Below are 18418 nucleotides of genomic sequence, written 5' to 3' on the forward strand. Positions count from 1 at the left end.
TGCTAATGAAGAAAAGGGCCTCCAAAGATTTTCCATGAAATGTCTTTACACCAAATCCAATTTTATCACATCCCAAGTGCACCCTTTATAATACTTGCCAATCAATCTTTCCTCCTCTCAAGCAGCACTAAAACAACTTTCAGGAAGAATTTGTTTTTACTGCAATAATGTTTGTTTTTTTTTTTTTTTTTTTTTGTTTTTTTTTGTAATTCCTCTTAGCAATAACAGGCCTAGTTTAATACTCTCCCCTTCACAGAATCACGTTTCCAAGTGCCAGTAATTAAACAAAACAATATTGGAAAAGATAAACAGTGATTTCACTGTCACAAGCCCAACTAAAGAGTCTGCTGGGAAACAATTTCAGCTCTGTGGAGGCAGTTTGGATGAAGTCCAGACACTTGCTTATTGAAAACCTTCTCTGATGGGAAAAGGCCCATTAAAGGATGCACTGGAAGCTTAAGACATTTGCCCATTAGTGTATACAGTGTTTTTATTTTCTGTATGTTTGTCTGTTCTCAGAGCTATGTCATATGACCCATATGCTGAACAGGTGAATAGTGGTCCATCCAGTAGCTCCTTCATGCAGAGCAATGAGTACTCACAATGCAATAAAGCTTGGACAAGTATGCAAAGGTATGCCAAGGAACCTTCCTAAAGATAAGTAAAAAAAAATGTGATAATAATTTTGTTAATCACAATTCATACTATGTGTTTTTAAATATAAGTATTGTCACATTTTAATTTATTGCTTTCACAGAACAAGTGTGGGACAAGCCTGTACTCTATCTGTCCCAATGAATGGAGGTCTGTCCATCTCTTGCCCGCAACAATCATCCACATTTCCAGCTACAATCAGGTACCAATCCATCTAGAGTCTATGGCATCATAATATCTTTGAATTAAAGCTGTTATATTCACCACAACCACACAACCGTCCCTTTACTTCTGTTACCTGTGCAAGTATGGGACATGGCTTTTTGCCTTCCACACCCAAGAGTGACTCAGAGTTGCTAGTCAGACAGATGACCAAGGAGAAGGCAGAGAACCCTGAGATGCTGTGGGCATGGGGAGAGCTCCCTCAGGCTGCCAAGGTACCAGAACACACTATTATAATGAAAGTACATCTTTTATGTTTTGCACACTTTTATGCTTTGCTGTGGTGGAAAGAATGATGTATTGATTAAAAAAAAAAAAGATGTGAGAAATGCTGATAGATTGTTTGAATAAGTGTGTGTCCAGTTTCCTATAAAAATAAGTTTTGTCAATAGTGTTAAATGTATGGAATTAAAGTCACTTATTTTCTAGTGTTTTTGGAAAAAATATGGATATACTGGGGTTAAATTCAAAGACAGTAGAGGTTAAAATCAGTTGTGTTCAAATAATCCTTTATGGAGCTTCACTAATACACATTACATGTCTTTCCACTTTAACAGACAAGAACCCTAAAATAAGAGAAGCAGTGAATAAAAATAAGGATTAAAATCACAGGGTTAAAAATCACCTTTCGTCTTATAGATAGTGATAAAGTACACCTACCTACTCTACCAAGATTTGTTTATAGTCTGAAAGGTTGTTTTTGAAAAAATATTTTAGTGTTATTGCACTTTTAGTAAAATTTTTAAATGGGTCATTTGTGTGTATATATATATATATATATATATATATATATATATATATATATATATATATATATATATATATATATATACACACACACACACAAATGACCCATTTAAAAAATATATATATATATATAAATAAGGGTCAAACCCTTTCATTAACAAAAATCTTTTGGCACAGCCCATGTTCAAGCAGTCCATCACAGAGCCCATGGTGGTGACTCCAGCACTGATCCCCATGTCAAACAGCACACACTTTAGGGCTATCACAGGAGATGGGATGGTGAAAAAAGTCAAGGAAAAACCTAATGTACTCGGGGCTGAAGAGGTAGCAGCTTCAGCATCTGTACTTGCTCCATCTAAGGAAGTGGAAGTCATCGGTGCAGCAGCTCGCTATATTGCCGATCTGGAGGATGAACAGAGTCCTGGGTTCCAGATCCACAGTAAAACTGACTCTCCATCAAAAAGGAAAGGTTGGTTTTCCTACAGCTTCCCTTCAATCTTTGAACTGTCAAGCATCAAGATTCAAGTGACATTTGTTCTTTCTTAGACAAAAGAAATCATCATCTTGGATCAGATGGTGTGTATCTGGATGACCTTACAGAGTTGGAGCCTGAAGTAGCAGCACTCTATTTTCCTAAGAAGTGAGTAAATTCATTCTTCTCCCTGATTTCATATACATAGTAAGCATACCGGTCTAGTTCTGTTTTTTGCCGGATAAAATCTGACCCATTCTGAACAAGTAATTCTTTTGTTGTGCAGTGATGGCACAGGGGTAGTTAGGGATAGGACAGAGATGAGGAGTGCCAGTCAGTCGCCTCAGTCAATGGGAAGCAGTGGCATGGATAGCGGAGTGGACAGCTTTTCTGATCAGTCAGGAGAGATGCCCAATATTGCCATTTCTCTTTGTGGAGGATTGGCAGAGAACCGAGACATCACTCAAGGTAAACCGTTATAATGTACGGTATACAGTACATTTGGTTCCCGAAAAATTGATTGCTTCATCTATAGAAGATGTTGAATGTAGCCTGTATTTTCCTTCCACAGTGGAGTTTGAGGAAAAAGCAGTATCTTATCAGGAGTTTGCTAATAATCCATCAATTATTGATGACCCTGATCTGGTTGTAAAGATTGGAGTCAAGTATGTAGAATATTTTTTGAATAATAAATAATCTTATTATTTTATATTCATGACAATTAATAACACTGTTTGCATCTGTAAGGTATTATAACTGGAGTACAGCCGCTCCTCTTGTGCTGGCTATGCAGGCTTTCCAGAAACCCTTGCCAAAGGTAAAACTGCATACTTATTATATATATATATAACCTCATAGTCTAACCTTCATAGGCCGCCAGCCATGACAGCTTTTTGCCATGCTCCAGTTGTTGATATATGTTCACCAGGTTATCATGGGCTACAGAGAGCTCACTCACTTAGATATTGTGTTTTGAGACCCAGTTGTAGGCCAGACCACTCCTCAGAACAAGACCAGCACAAGTTTTGACATATATCTGGTATATGTGTATATGTATATTATCTGGAATTGTGTAGTTTTCTACCAGGGTCACCAGGTCATTTCAGAACCCTTTTGCTCCTCTAAAACATCAATACCATATATTAGCAACCCAAAGCTGTTTTTTTAAGTATTGATGTTTTAGAGGAGCTAAAGATCTCTGAAATTACCTGGTGAACATGGTAATAAACTACACAATTCCAGAACCAACTCCTGGTATTTACTGGATTACAAGAGCGGTAGAAAAATATGCTGGTCAGGTTGTGTGTCGCGGATGCATGGATGACCTTCAAGCAATAGAGGAGACCTAGCAAGAATTGGGGAACTGGCTATGACTAAATTTGGAGAATTTCAGGTTTCTTTTGCAATTTTAATGTTAACCATACTATTAATATGTAAACCAGAAATAAACTCTGAATACATTTTAAGACCTAAAAGTTAAATACATTTAAAATATAAGATAAATTTTTCTGCAATTTTTTTCACTGTCTTCCAGTGCAATATTTTATTCCAGTTCCTTATAACAACTTGCATCTAGTTCTAATGTGCACTATGAGGCATTAAAACCCCGTAAAAAGACCTAACTTGTTTTTCCCTCTTTTTATTTCTTTCTTTATTTTTTTTTTTTATTTCTCTCCCTCGATCCCATCCCATTTCACACTGTTCTAAGTACTCTTGCCTGAGTTATGTGTACTCTGCTTTTGGATTCTTTACTTATTGCTTCCCCACTGTGTTTTGCTCCAGTCCCGTATGTCCTCCTTTTATGTTTGTGTGTGTCTGTCTGAGCCTTAGCTAGTGCATGCCTTTCTGTCTGTGAGCACGGTCACAGCCATTCACAGTCATTTATATTTTTGAGTTTTAAGTTTGGGTTTTGAGTATCAGGAACTCTGTGCATTTGCTCCAGGCTGCATTGGAGAACATTGTGAAGGAGAAAATGCCCAAGAAAGGCGGACGTTGGTGGTTCTCATGGCGGGGAAGAAACAGCAGCTCTAAGTCGGTATGCTTCCATTTCAGATATTGTAATTGCTGTTCATGGCAGAGATATTCTATCACTTTTAGGACTGATAGGAATAAAACCTTCATTTCCTCTATGTATTGTTAATTTATTTGTTTGAATTATTTTGTTCAGTTAATTTTCTTTTTCTCCATCAGGAATCTGCTGAAAGTAGGGAGCAGACACTAAGCAATAGGTAAGATCTCCGCCCAAGTAACAGTAAACTCCAAAAACTGCTTTGACCCTCCAGTGGGGTGTAGGAACAAATAAAATAAATCATGATAAAATAACAAATAATAAACACAACAACCCCCCCCCCCCCCCCCCCCCCCCACACACACACACACCACCCACCCCATCAGGGGGTACTTCTTTGAGAGTTTGAATTTACTGGTCAGTAATAGACAAAAAGGGTTTAAAGGTTTTAAACTAACAGTGTAAAAAAAAAGTGTTTTTTGGGTTATGTGACTCACATAGTCCATGGATTCAATTAGACATAACAGCTTAATGACTACACAAATTGCCTGCTGGGTTTTGTAACAGGTTAAAGGATGAATCATCCTCGAGTGATGATGACAGCAGACCTGCTAAGCAGAATTCAGCATGTAGTCAGACAGAGCCTCTTCCCAGCTCCAGCAGTGTCTGCTACAAGAAGACTCTCCGCCTGTCCTCAGAAGAGCTGGTAATGTGTTCATGTACATATATTCTCAGCTTTGACCAGTGAACTTCTACCTGTCATACGTAAATGTTTTTGATTGGTCTAAAACACAGTTATGCAAATAAAATGGAAATAAAACAGTGAACTTGTTATGTGTATTCATGCGTTATTATTTGAATATTGTTAGAATCTGCAAAAAGCATTTCTTAAGTCTATTTATCAAAGATTATTAGGTTTAAATGTTATAATTTTATTGTGGTAGTTGTACACAGTGTTTTACTGTCAGATGGCTCACACCCCTCCCCCTTTCCATCACCCTGCTCAGCAACAGCTAAACAGAGTCACGATACTCTACGCACAGAAACCCAACAATGGCCTGACAAATCTTATAACTGACTTGCGGCAATAAACTAATTCATTTGTTTATGTTGATTGAAAATGTCAGATGAGTCAATTTCCATTCCGGTGATGAATGGAATGCCAGGGTAAAGGAATGGTTGCCTATTAGAATATATTTCGTTAGTAACTTCTGAAGGACCATAATTAGGATTGAGGACATTTACAAGCATCAGCAATGTCATTAACATACATTAAAGGTTACTGAACTTAAATTCTGTTCTCAGGCCAGTCTGCAGTTAAAAGAAGGTGCGAATGATGTGGTATTCAGCGTCACAACTCAGTACCAGGGCACCTGTCGTTGTGAGGGCACCATATATCTGTGGAACTGGGATGATAAGATTGTCATTTCAGATATTGATGGCACAATCACCAGGTGAGAATGAATATAGTGTTTCAAGCTTATATTTTATATAAGGTTATATTGTATAGAGTGTTATAGCAGTGTCTCTCTTACAGGTCAGATACCCTTGGACACATTCTGCCAACACTGGGCAAAGACTGGACCCATCAGGGTATAGCCCGCCTCTACCACAAAGTTAGCCAGTAAGTGCTATCTGTCTGCACTAATTTCAAAGCATAAATTTGTGTGTTAAATAGGGATTTTTTAAGGCATTTGCTCCTGGGTAATTGTTGTTGTTTTTAATAGGAATGGCTATAAGTTTATGTATTGCTCTGCACGAGCAATTGGTATGGCTGATATGACAAGAGGCTACTTGCATTGGGTAAATGAGAGAGGCACCATGCTACCTCAGGGTCCTGTTCTCCTCAGCCCAAGCAGCCTGTTCTCTGCACTACACAGGTAAATGTTCAAGAAATTTGTCATGTACACAATCTTTTGCATGCTTTTACAGGTGCTAAAGTAGAGAATAAATAAAATGTGTCAAATGAAAACATGTGACATAAATTAGATTTTAAAGAATTTCTAGTGGACTCTGGACACCTGTTACACTTGGAACACTTGCATTGAACAAAATGAAGATTATGTAGAAAATTCTACATTTTATGACACCTGTTTACAGTAAACAGTGTAAAAAAAAATAAAACATGCAAAAGCATAACCGTAACATTAAAACTGGCAGGTGACGTGAATAACATTGATTATCTCGTTACAATGAGTGGGATATATTAGACAGCAAGTGAACAGTCAGTTCTCCAAGTTGAAAGCAGTGTTGGAAGCAAGAAAAATAGGCAAAGCACAAGGATCTGATCGACTTTGACAAGGGTCAGATTTGATGAAACCAAGAATATATCAAGAAACTCTTATAGAAACTGCTGATCTTTATGTGGGGTTCATCAGAATCACTTCATTGATGACAGGTGTATGATAGTTACTTTTGAACATGAGTTTGAATGTCATATGCGCCATTATGAAAGGGTGTGCACACTTGTGCAACCGTGTACGTTTTTTTCCCCCTAAAACATTCCCATTTGTTTTTACTTGAATTTTGTTGGTGGCGTCTGTGTTTACCGTTGCAATCATATTAAACATGGAAGACTTTATTTATCTTGGGTTCTTTTTTTATACTTAACAAAAACCTGCAATTTTAACAGGGGTGTATATACCTTTTATATCTACTGTCTGTGTCCACACATTCATACTTTTCTTTAAAGACTGGATCAGTGCATATGCCAGCCCTAATGACGCAAAAATATGCAATATGCATAATTTGCTCTTTTTTGTGTTCCAGGGAGGTCATTGAGAAAAAGCCAGAAAAATTCAAAATTGAGTGTCTGACTGACATCAAGAACCTTTTCTATCCAAACACAGAGCCTTTCTATGCTGCTTTTGGAAACCGTGCAACTGTAAGTTTCAAGAGGAACCACTAATACTAGTAACATGAGGGTAATGCACTTTTGCACTTGCAGACTTTTACACTTTTCTGTGTAGGACGTGTATTCATATAAGGAGGTGGGAGTGCCGCTGAACAGGATCTTCACTGTGAACCCTAAAGGAGAGCTCATTCAAGAACATGCTAAGACCAACATATCATCGTAAGTACCTGTCTCACTGGAAATGACTACACAAAATGCTAATATGGATAATAAGCATGTGTAAAAGATAGTGCTAGCATTTTGACGTAACATATTTCTTAAATTAGTGAAAGCTGCATAGCTGTGCTGTTTTTCTCAGCTTGTTTCTACTCTACTTCTTTGAATTTCTCTCTTAGATACAGCCGTCTATGTGAGGTGGTCGATCACATCTTTCCATTGCTGATTAGAGGCAATACATCTGACTTCCCATGCTCAGACACCTACAGCCAGTTCACTTACTGGAGAGAGCAGCTACCAGAGCTAGACAAGCATGATCAGGATGTGGAAAAGAGCTGAGGGGATTGACATGCAGCCACAGGTTTTCCCTTACTGAAAAATAGCACATTTCTAATGCAACCTTGTCATGTCTGTTCTCTCACACACAAATAACATAACCCTTTTTAGTAACATTTGATTTATACTCATAGTTCTATTGGTATCAACATCAATAGTTTCAATGTCAAATGTTTCAATTATTAATTTTTATGTTACAGTTACAGTAGCAATTCTGTCATTCTATTAAATCCATTACTCAAGCAATTGGGATGTCAATCTTAAAGCTGCAGTATTGAAATTTTGACTCTCCATCACCATCTCTGTTTGAAACATAAAACTGCAAGTTACTTGTGGGGGTTTTTTTGTTTGTTGTTTTTTTTTTTTTGGGGGGGGGGGGGGGGGGGCACTGCTTCTCTGTGCGGATGAATCTGATGATCTGAGATATACATATGTGTTGTACAGTGGAGGAAGTGAGTATTGAATGCATCAACATTTTTTTCAGTAAATATATTTCCAATGAGATTATTCACATTAAATTTTCACCAGACTTTGGTGTTAACTCAAGAAATCCACACTTATAATGAAATCCGATCATTAAAGTCCATAAATGAAGTTATGTGTAATAAAGTGGAATGACAGAAAAAAAGTATTGAACACGCTAAGAAAAATCAGTTCTTCAAGACAAGGTAAGGCAAGGGTTAGGGTTAACCAGCTGAAATCAGAAAGTAATTATACCTCCCCTCTGTACAAATTAAAATCAGTTGGGTTAGTAAATTGATGGTCTATAAAAAGGCTTTTCGTTAATATTGTGAATTATTTATATTTCCAGGTTTCTTGGGTTAATACTGATGTCTGGAGAAAATTCATGTGAATAGCCTCATTGGAAATATATTTACTGAAAGAAATGTTGACGCGTTCAATACTTATTTCTCCCACTGTATATTAGCTCCGATACTTGCCAACAGAGGTGGTGGTGGATACACAGTTTTCTTGCAGTAGAAGTGAGTTGCTCTCTCTCTCATAGCTAGCAGATAATAAGTGCAATTTACCATATTGGCCATAGCAAAAAAAAAAAAAAAAAAAACCCACAAGGAATCACAATATCTAGATTAATCAAGCTAAAAAGTGCGTTAATTTTGCTAGCTACCTATTGAGCCACTGAAATAGCTTACCTGTTCAACAGAGAAAAATCCCTCTCCGCGTTAGTATTCAATCTCTTCAGATCTCTCACCTCCCACCTCTCGAAAGCCATGGCGATATTTATTCTCATTTTAACACAGGCTCTATCGCGTTCCATTTTTTACTGCAGGCTCTCCTCAATTCGAGGCTTCTTCATTTTGACAACAGCTGATTCTCCAGATTTCAGAGATGATTGCGTTTAGAACCATCCAGATTAAAAGCAGCCATCTAGATGACGTTTAAATTATAAGCAAGTCTTGTAAGGACAAACTACAAACACGCCACCATCCTCAGCCCACCATACACGATATAGTAGCCGGTTCTTCTTCTTTCTGTTTATGGACGTGATGTAACCATGCAAATTTTGTCAAACTGGTGTTTCCTGCAAAATCTGACCCGACAGCTCAAATTGTAAATCATTATAAGCTTAACGTTGCGAATCTGGGTACGCCAAGGAGACAGTTTTGAACACTGATTTTTTACATACTTGCTCAATAATTGATTTTTGTTCATTTTTAACCAAAAAAAGTTCAATATTGCAGCTTTAATTTGTGTTCTGTCAAAGCATATTGCCCATATTTTTACCTGTCTAGTGAAAATTAAAACATGTATGACTTCCTTTATCTCAATGGCAATAAGACTGAGCTCGCCACTGAAACTATGTTTAACAAATCTAAACTCATAGCCCTTCACATTGGCTATTTTTGTTTTATATGCAACTTTGTCTCACCTACACCCTCTGATCCTCTACTCATGTCTGATATTATTAGAATAGATTTGACTTCATGTGAGGAAAATGGGTTATACATCTTGTAAAACTGTAAAATTTAAGTAACAAATGTGAAGTAACATTTTGTACTGATATTAATGACTTACATAAAGAGGATGCTGGAATCTGTGGTACTCTCTCAGGTTTAACACCATTTATATTTAGTTCAGTAATTACAGTATATCACAAACATTATAAATGCAACACTTGTGCCTGATTGAAACTGTTCAGAAACAAATATAAAGTAAATTTTAGTCCACATTATAATTATGCATTATGTTTTGTCCTCTTGTTTTTACTGAATATAGAATATCAAATATGTCATGTTTCAGAATATCAAATTTACAAAAGTATTTGCAAGTAATATTGTACTTAGCATTCCTTTATGTGTGTCTGTATTCTTTTTCAAGTTTTCCATCCCCTAACTCAACAAATCTAATCGACAAACCTGCAGGAACCTCAGGATAACTCAGGGCCACAAAGTTTCCCTAACTTTTTTTTTCTAGTCACATGTGAAGTATCTGCTGGCATGGCAGTGCAGTGGATAGCATTGCTGCCTCACAGTTCCAGGGTCCCTGGTTTGAGCCTGTGGTCAGGTTACTAACTGCATGGAGTTTCTGTGCATGTTCTCCCTGTGTTCATGTGGGTTACTCTGGGTTCTGAAGTTTCCTCCCACCTGGTATGGCTGGTATGGTATGGCTACAGTAAATTGCCCTAAGTGTGAATGTGTCTGCATAGTGCCCTGCATCGGATTGGTGTCCCCTTTAAGGTGCTCTGAATCCACAACAACTCTGACCAGGTTAAAGTGGTTACTAAAATGAATGAATGTAAAGATTCTTCAAATTGATCAGGCTGTCAAATCCACTTAAGCATTTTACATGTGAAAAATGAAGATGTTATCATTTTTGATTGGAGAAATTAGTGTTTTGTCAGCAATGTGTGGCCCTAACATGTGATTGTGTGTTTTAAAAGTGTTAAATAGTACAATATTGTTCATGTGGGTTAAATAAGGAAATACGGATTTTTTGTGGTAGGCACTGTCTCAGAAAGTGTATTGCTCTAATACTATGCTGCTAAATTTAGTGCACATGGAATTATTATTTCTGTTATACCTGTTATTATGGTTGTCCATACATAACATACTGTATGTGTTTAATTGAACAAGAGATATTGTAAATTAACAACTGAACCCCCACCCCACCTCAAAATGTCTGCAAGTAATGAAAAGTTCTTGTAATTTTCTTTCATGACAGAAAAATAATTTTATTTTGTCTGCATGGTGTTGCACAATGTTAAGATGTTAATTTAACAGATTTTGAGGGGCAAAGATTTTTAATTGAGTCAGAAGATTAAATATATTATTTTTATCATGTTAGTAGACCACCAAAAACATTTTACTGAAGGATGAAACTTAAAACTGTAAGTGCCATCTACGTCAGAGTATTTTCTTTTGATTAGGTTTCTGTTCATTTCAGTTACAAAACTGGATTCAGATAACGTATCCTTAAACAGTGATCAGACTCTGGCTATTGGCATTTAATGTAAAACTGTATTAGTTTGTATGTCTTCAATCTGTGTCAATTTAATATTCTTTCTGTGAAAGATCACCAAAGTTGTGGCTAGTGGGTTCTGTTCGGATTTATTCTGAACAAGATGTAAATTATGTGAATACAAAGGCAAATATGGATCTGTATATTAAAATCTGATTGTTACACAAATGCAGAGTGTTGTCTCTGTGAAGACCACAAACAATCACCCATGCATCAGGAAGTGTGTTTTCTTACATTCTTACATTTGGGTTTGCAATGCTATTTTGCTAAGTAAAACCTTTTGGTCTATTTTTATTGGATGCTTCCTTAAACAGGTTGAGTAATTTTTAAGATATGAGGATTTCAGTTAATTAATTTCACATTCTCACATAGCTATTCAACTGAAACATGATGATGATGATCAGACTGGGGTCATTTTTATAGAAATAAATGGGACAGAAACATTTAAATGAACTTCTGAATGTAGAGAAATGTAAAGTGTCGTTTTAACCATTAACTCTCTGCCCTAAATTAAATAAACACATAAAAATTGGGATTACAGAATGGTTTCTTATGATCATATACAGTATATATGCAGTAGAACATTAATACATGCAATGAATCATGAACTGTTTTAGTAAATTGAGCTCTGCCTCACTAGAATAGATTGGCATGTGACCGCCATATGGTACAAGACATTACACTAGACATCATGAAGGTTCATGATGTGACTCACCTAGAAGTACTGTACAATTATGCAGCATACACCTGGGAGAGTGGAGTCTATTTGAGAAGTGATGTCCCAGATCTCGGAAAAGCTTGTCAAGGCATAGGTGGACCTTTGCCCTGTTGCCAAGTTGACTCATAAATGATTATGGTTCTTTACTAGAGTTGGACAACCCACTTGGGCAGGATGCTCTGGCCCACAGCTGGCCTCATCATGTATTATACACCTCTCTGACTCTACCACGGATTCTGTTAACATTGCACAGAATTCAGCAAATAATCCACACAGTCATTCTTGTGTCCCTGAGATGGTTGGCAATGCATTGGTTTTGACTGCTACCTTCACTAATGATCAGAACACCCTGGCAGAATCCTTCTGGAGCAGATTTGCTCTCCAGGTCAGGTCACCTGTGCCTGTGAGTTTGGCCTCTCAGAATAAAGCATGGGTGGAAGGTGGAAGCGGTTCAACAAATCACCTCTAGTGAACTGCCTGATACCCAAAATACTAATCTTTCTTCAGGGACTGCTGAAGAGTGGCAAGTCCCAATCTAAACTAAAAGTGCATGTGACAGCCATTGCAGTGTATCACAGCACCAATGGGTGGCATCACTCCAAGCCAGACATGAGATTTCCCTCTTGTTCTGGAGTCTCTTATGACCTTTCCTGATATGGCTGTCAACTGCTATTTTGCAAGCAATCCCATTAGCAAATGTGTGTGAGAACTGCATGCTCCGGCAATAAACTTGCCTTGCATGCACAGTGGCTTGCTCATTAATGATAATGATAATGAGTCTTTATTGATCACATGTACATTAGAGCACAGTGAAATTCTTTTCTTTGCATACCCCAGCAAGTCAGAAAACTGGGGTCAGAGCGCAGGGTCGGTCATGATACAGTGCCCCTGTAGCAGAGGGCAAAGGGCCTTGCTCAAGGGCAAAACAGTGGCTACTTGACAGTGCTTGGGCTTGAGCCCCCAACCTTCCAGTCAGTAACCCAGAGCCTTAACCGCCAAGCCACCACTGCCCCGATTCAGCAGAATCCATCCATTTTCCCTACAGGGACAGCCTGTAGCCTATCCCAGGGAACTCAGGGCACAATTCTGTGGACACCCTGGATGGGCTGTCAACCCATCACATTGTACAAACAGTTCCTTCAAGGAAATTCCCTTTACCCAGGAGAATGAAAGCCAATCTTAGCAGGAAACTCCAGTTCCCTAGTGAGATCACCAACACAAGGCTTCCTCCTGATATAGTGATGTGGTCCAGTGGCACAAAGACCGTGCTCCTCATCAAGCTAACTGTCCCTTGGGAGGAAGGAATAGAAGCTGCCTTCAAGAGGAAGAGGCTCAAATACTCCGATCTCGTTGCTGAGTGTAAGGAGGTTGGCTTGAGAACCATCATCTACCTGGTAGAGGTAGGATACAGTGGCTTTGTTGGAACATCAACTGTTCACCTCCTGAGGGATATGGAAGTTACTGGAGCAAACCAGCAGAAGGCCCTGAAAGACCTAGCTGAAGAGGCAGAGAAAAGCAACTTGTGGCTCTGGGTGAGGAGAAAGGAGAACTGTTGGGTTTATTACTAAATATCTAACCCAAGTTCTAGTTTCACGGGATGGCAAGGAGATATCCCTGACACTGCTCCACCACCAGGAGATGCTCAGGGTTTAAAGGCACGAAACATTGTTGAGCAGTGGTACCTGGCTGACTACCCCGCAGCTGATATATGCCATATGGAACCAGTGGCACTGAGCATGCATTAATGGTGCCAGTGGGGCTTGTCACAGCCTGAGTCACTAGGAAGGTCTATATTAATCTCATTGTGTTAGGTAAGCATGCCTGAGTGGTATTAGGTGCAGAGGAAACCATATGGAACAAGTGGCACTGAGCATGCATTAACGGTGCCAGTGGGGCTTGTTACAGCCTTAATCACTGGAGAGGCCTGTATGGTTTTGATTGCGGTAGGCATGGTGGCAAGGCTGAAGGAAGAGCAGTAATCCTATGGGCCCCGGTGGAGGTGCAACAGGCAGTAATGCTATAGCAGGTCAACATCTACCTGTGTAATCAATATGTTTAGAAACAACAATGAACAATAAAACTCAGTGAGGACACAAAATGTCCATCTTCAACTAATGTTAACTAATATTAAGTAATGTATAAACTATCATAAATTATTGATTCGTGTTCGTAAGAGACACAGTACCGGTACTTGAAAAGCAGTGCTGCTGGTGTTGTGTGCATCATTCCCGGTACCTATTGCATTTCAGCCCACATTTACAACTGCTAACACTTCTCAAAACATGCTAGCCCCAGCTAACTATTACCAATAATTAATCTTATAATAAGGTTAAATAAACTTGAAATTGGACAACTAGATATGGGTTTGTTTGTCTTTAATTATCCTTAATTCATTCGACATTATCTCAATCACTTACAACTGTCCTGTTTCCTCTTTTCCTCCTCCTCTTGTGTTCTCTTGCACTTCTGGCTGCCAGATAGGTTCATTTTCAGAGGTATAACACCTACCTTGGAGGGGAATATGCTTAGAGGCAGTCTGTAATTTCTTACAAGTTGAAAAAATTTAATTCTCATATGCTCCTCAACATTTACAACCCTACTAATTTCTTACCAAAAGCTTATCATTAATTATTAATATTACTGCCCCTGATTTTTGGCACACTTCCCCTCCTACAGTGCTGCATTCAAAACTAATTTGTCCTTTTACAAAAAAAATAAAATAATAATAATCTATTTCCCAGTAGAAAATGCTTTGTCTGATCATATAGTGGTTATAAATTATAGCTATGAATCATAATCAGTCATATTACCATGTTTGCAGTGTATTTATATCCTGCTATACTCATATTCCCACTGCTTTACAAAACCGGCCATATTTTATATTTAACCAGAGAAAAGACTAGTTACTGTCCAGTTCATTGAGTTTAAATAGACACTGCTCCTTTAAGAGCACACAGGAGGGAAGGAGGCGGTGAGGAGAGAGAGTGTGTGTGTGTGAGAGAGACACTGGGTCCCTGTGACAGTTCAGAACTCTTAACTGACTGTCAGTTTATGTATTGTACTATAATTTGCCTATTACACAATTCTTACAGCAGGCACCTCAAACAAATGCTCAAAACATATTCACCAAATGGTTTAACTGAGGGCATGTTTCGTGTAAAGAGATTTTGCTGTTTGATTTGGTGCAAAAAAATGTGTACATTGAGTGTGGATTGTTTGATTTATGCCTGATGGAGGCAAGTTTTGAATTGGACTGAATGGGGCTCTTGACTTACCCAAGTGACAAACACTCATAACTTGAAAAATATATTTCAAAACAATTAGATATTTAGAGGTTTTGGGAAGAGGTAGTAGCTCAATTTAAAACTTGAATGGAGTTTTGATGTGAAAGTATAAGAACGAAAATGTTTTGTTGGAACAGTGAATTCAGACAATTTACTCTCAATGATCTCACCCACTGTAGCTTTCCTCTATTAAAATGAATGGGTGAAGAAAAAAGGATGGACAGAAAGAAAAGGATGTCTGCAATTTGACATGAGGGGAACTGGCCTGTCCAGTTTTGACCATGTGATTGTTGGTGGCTGTAGCTTGAGAACTGAACAAATTAAGAGCAGTCTAACAAAATGTGTGTATTCCTATGGAAGAGGAAGAAGAGGAAGATGAGGAAGAAGACTGTCAAGCCAATGTTATGGGTTTTATGCATTCAATATATACTGTATGTGCAAATATGGTATTTTGTTTCATATGGTTACATGCAGATAGACAGTACCCTGTACAATGTGTAGTAAAACACCTACAGTTATCAGTTCGAGTGCACTAAAGTGCACGACGACTTTAAGACTTGATTTGGATTTCAGCTCAGAGACTCGCGACTTGATTCAGACTTGCAAAAAGGATTTGTGCACTTCTTTATCTCATCTTTCTTTGCCAATCATATTGATGCAGGTAGAAATGTCCAAACTGACCTGTTCCTCACATAAAATGTAGTCCACTCATTTGGGAATGTTTAATCCAACTGGACAAACACACAGTTATTGTAGATATCAACTAAATTGTATAAATTGCATTTATTTTTCAGTTTATAAATTGGGAAGCATTGGGTGCAATCAGTTATTCCAAACTGGCAATGTTACATCAGCACACTGTGAAAGAAAAGGAGAATTTCACACCAGGAGAAGATAGAAAATACTTATAAACCCTGATTTTGTTGCATACATGTGCTCATATTCAGAGGTGCCAACATCGATGGTTTAGCCATTGCATTTACAATTTTTGACTTCTTGCTACTGCAATACAGGAGACACCAAAAACTATGCTTTTCTTCAGCGCTCAGACTAAAACACAAATAAAATTCACTTAGCAGAAAAGCTGAATCCCTCAAAAGGATGTAAGCCACAAAAGTCATTTCAGTTACTACTGCTTCATGCAAAAGAAAATTTATCTTAATTTATCAGCGAAGTGAAAGTCTAATTTCAGTTATCGGAAGCGTTTGGTTGCAGACATTGCTGCTAAAGGCGGCAACACCAAATTTTAAGTTTAAGGGGGCCATTACTTTTTCACATGGGTGATAGGTGTTGGATCACTTCATTTTCTTCAATAAAAATAAATAAATAAATAAATAAATAAATGTATTGTGTGTTTACTCAGGTTGCTTTTGTTTTATGATGTATTTTGTTTGAAAATCTAAAACCATTTAGCATGAGATGTACACAAAAACAGAAGAAACCAGGATGGAGGCAAATACTTTTTCACAGCACTATATATAATTTGTTTCATTTAATGACAATAATAAAAGTGGGAAGCCCAATTTTGTACTGACCCTGCACTGAGTTGTCTTCAAATAAGCCAGTTGATAAACAGTAAAATTTTCACTATTTTTGTAGACAGTTTATGTGAACATAATTTGAACATTATATGGGACTGTAAACCATACATGCAATTAACTTTGTAACAATTATAAATTGAACTTGTACACACAGCTGCTTGCTTATGAATCCAAACATTTCTGAGATTGGAGTTAAATATTGGTTCAACCAATACCCCCCCATTTATGGCGATAGCATGAAGGCATCCTGTTTACTCGCATATTCTAGGGATTTGGGGGATTTCCTACTAAGATTTTCTTGTTAACAATGTTGGCACCTCTACATACTGTATTTAATACTTTGCTTATGTCATGCTCAAGCAACTCTGTGCAAAGTCTGAAAACCAGCAGGTAAAACAACCAAAATATGACACAAAGAGGGAATTTAAAACTATATAACATTTAAAATCAATCAAAAATAAGTAGCTAAATCAAACAAACAAAAATGTGCAGCTAGTTTTAGGAAAATGTTTGCAGTATAGCTGGGATGTAGAGCAAATGTCAAAGCATTATGAACATCTTGAGCTGGGATAAGTGTGGATAGTCACACAAATTAAAAATAAATACAACTCACACAAAATAAACAGTGATTAGAGCCTATAAAATCACTCTTGGGTATTCACTTCATTTGTACCATGGTAAAATAAAACTCACTGCTCAATTGCTCAAAGAAAACAACAGTTTATCTACTATTACCTTAGCAAAATCTTTCTGAAAAAGGATTTGTATATCTGAATAGATGCTTAAATTATTATACAGTATTAGGTAATACAGGCTGTTAAATGTAGTGTTCTCTTCCAGAACTGTCAAGATCAAGTGCCAATCCTGACCTACAAAAGATCAAAGCAAATTTATTTAAGAAGAAAAAAAAAAGCCTCCAATACAGCAAAATGGACAGTAATTAAATGAAAATAGAAATCCTGAGACATCTCTACATCCAGTGGTAAAGAATTGAAGCAAAACTGCAGTATGCGGACACTTCCTCCATATTGGGTCACATAATTCTACAAAAAGGCATAAACTTGGCATCATCATAGTCATTAACACACTATCCACAAGTCTTCAAGAAAAGTCACACATTCAGTAGCATGTTCCACAGTAGCTGAGGATGTTTTAAGGCAAGGTGTTTTGTAAAGAAGATCTGGAGTATAAACAGCATGTAGCTGTTCAGTGTCCATAACAAGCCATTATTCCTTTCATTTAGGGGTTTTGCCATCAAACAGTTGAAAATCTAGACGGACCCAGACCTCCCCAGTAGGCACTTCGTGAAGCAACAGTCTTTTTGTCGCCGCACCTTTGTTCTCCAGGTCCTTCTTAATAGTGGCCACAGGCAGCTCTGTCTGACCCAAGAATTCTGTTCAAAAAGGGAATGAAAAAAATGGACCCCATGGTAATTTGCCTTTCTTCAGATTTCATACACTGCTTCAAGAATTTGTTCTCATAAGATCACTAGAATGAAATGACTGACCATCAGGTGCAAACTGCTCTCGTTCGTAAATGGTGATGCACAGCACATCTTGATACAAGTCCTTGATGTGGAACTGACAGTTGAAGTTCCATTTTGGGTTTAGCGTGTCATTCAGAGTTCGAGAGGTGTAGCACTGTGCCCCCATGGTTACTTCACAGTAAGGATTGCACCTTCCTAATTAGTGAAAACAGAAGCGGGGAGGATTATGTTTGACATTGAAAAAGTTTTAAAGAAATACAACAGTGTTCTTACAAAGATCAAAATAAATCGAACCACTTGATTTAGAGGATTTAAGTTCTGTTGCCTCCTGGACCGTTACAAGCAGACGGCCAATTCCATTGGCTTTCATTGAGCGAGCTTAATAGAAAAGAAGAGTAAA

General features: G+C 37.7%; 2 protein-coding genes across 10 annotated transcripts in view; one reads left to right on the plus strand and one right to left on the minus strand.

Annotated features, from left to right (window-relative positions):
- The window catches only part of lpin1a (lipin 1a), a 30929-nt gene extending 19772 nt beyond the window's left edge, over positions 1 to 11157 (plus strand). For all 9 annotated transcript variants that reach the window (XM_017476512.3, XM_017476511.3, XM_053682657.1 and 6 more), the window contains 17 exons: positions 520 to 633; positions 758 to 856; positions 962 to 1091; positions 1801 to 2092; positions 2170 to 2263; positions 2382 to 2563; positions 2667 to 2760; positions 2843 to 2912; positions 4038 to 4130; positions 4286 to 4323; positions 4671 to 4809; positions 5409 to 5557; positions 5641 to 5727; positions 5831 to 5983; positions 6873 to 6987; positions 7073 to 7176; positions 7353 to 11157. In XM_017476512.3, the coding sequence (XP_017332001.1) occupies positions 520 to 633; positions 758 to 856; positions 962 to 1091; positions 1801 to 2092; positions 2170 to 2263; positions 2382 to 2563; positions 2667 to 2760; positions 2843 to 2912; positions 4038 to 4130; positions 4286 to 4323; positions 4671 to 4809; positions 5409 to 5557; positions 5641 to 5727; positions 5831 to 5983; positions 6873 to 6987; positions 7073 to 7176; positions 7353 to 7512 (2113 nt within the window). In that variant the 3' untranslated portion in view covers positions 7513 to 11157. The remainder of the gene's footprint in view (positions 1 to 519; positions 634 to 757; positions 857 to 961; positions 1092 to 1800; positions 2093 to 2169; positions 2264 to 2381; positions 2564 to 2666; positions 2761 to 2842; positions 2913 to 4037; positions 4131 to 4285; positions 4324 to 4670; positions 4810 to 5408; positions 5558 to 5640; positions 5728 to 5830; positions 5984 to 6872; positions 6988 to 7072; positions 7177 to 7352) is intronic.
- Positions 11158 to 15755: 4598 nt separating this feature from the next.
- itsn2b (intersectin 2b) overlaps positions 15756 to 18418 on the minus strand; it is a 63368-nt gene continuing 60705 nt past the window's right edge. Inside the window, exons 37-39 of the mRNA XM_017476205.3 lie at positions 18313 to 18396; positions 18040 to 18213; positions 15756 to 17925 (exon numbers count right to left, since the gene is read on the minus strand). Of these exons, the coding sequence (XP_017331694.1) occupies positions 17768 to 17925; positions 18040 to 18213; positions 18313 to 18396 (416 nt within the window). The 3' untranslated portion in view covers positions 15756 to 17767. The remainder of the gene's footprint in view (positions 17926 to 18039; positions 18214 to 18312; positions 18397 to 18418) is intronic.

The sequence above is a fragment of the Ictalurus punctatus genome, chromosome 9 (genome assembly GCF_001660625.3).
Source record: "Ictalurus punctatus breed USDA103 chromosome 9, Coco_2.0, whole genome shotgun sequence".
Taxonomy (NCBI): domain Eukaryota; kingdom Metazoa; phylum Chordata; class Actinopteri; order Siluriformes; family Ictaluridae; genus Ictalurus; species Ictalurus punctatus.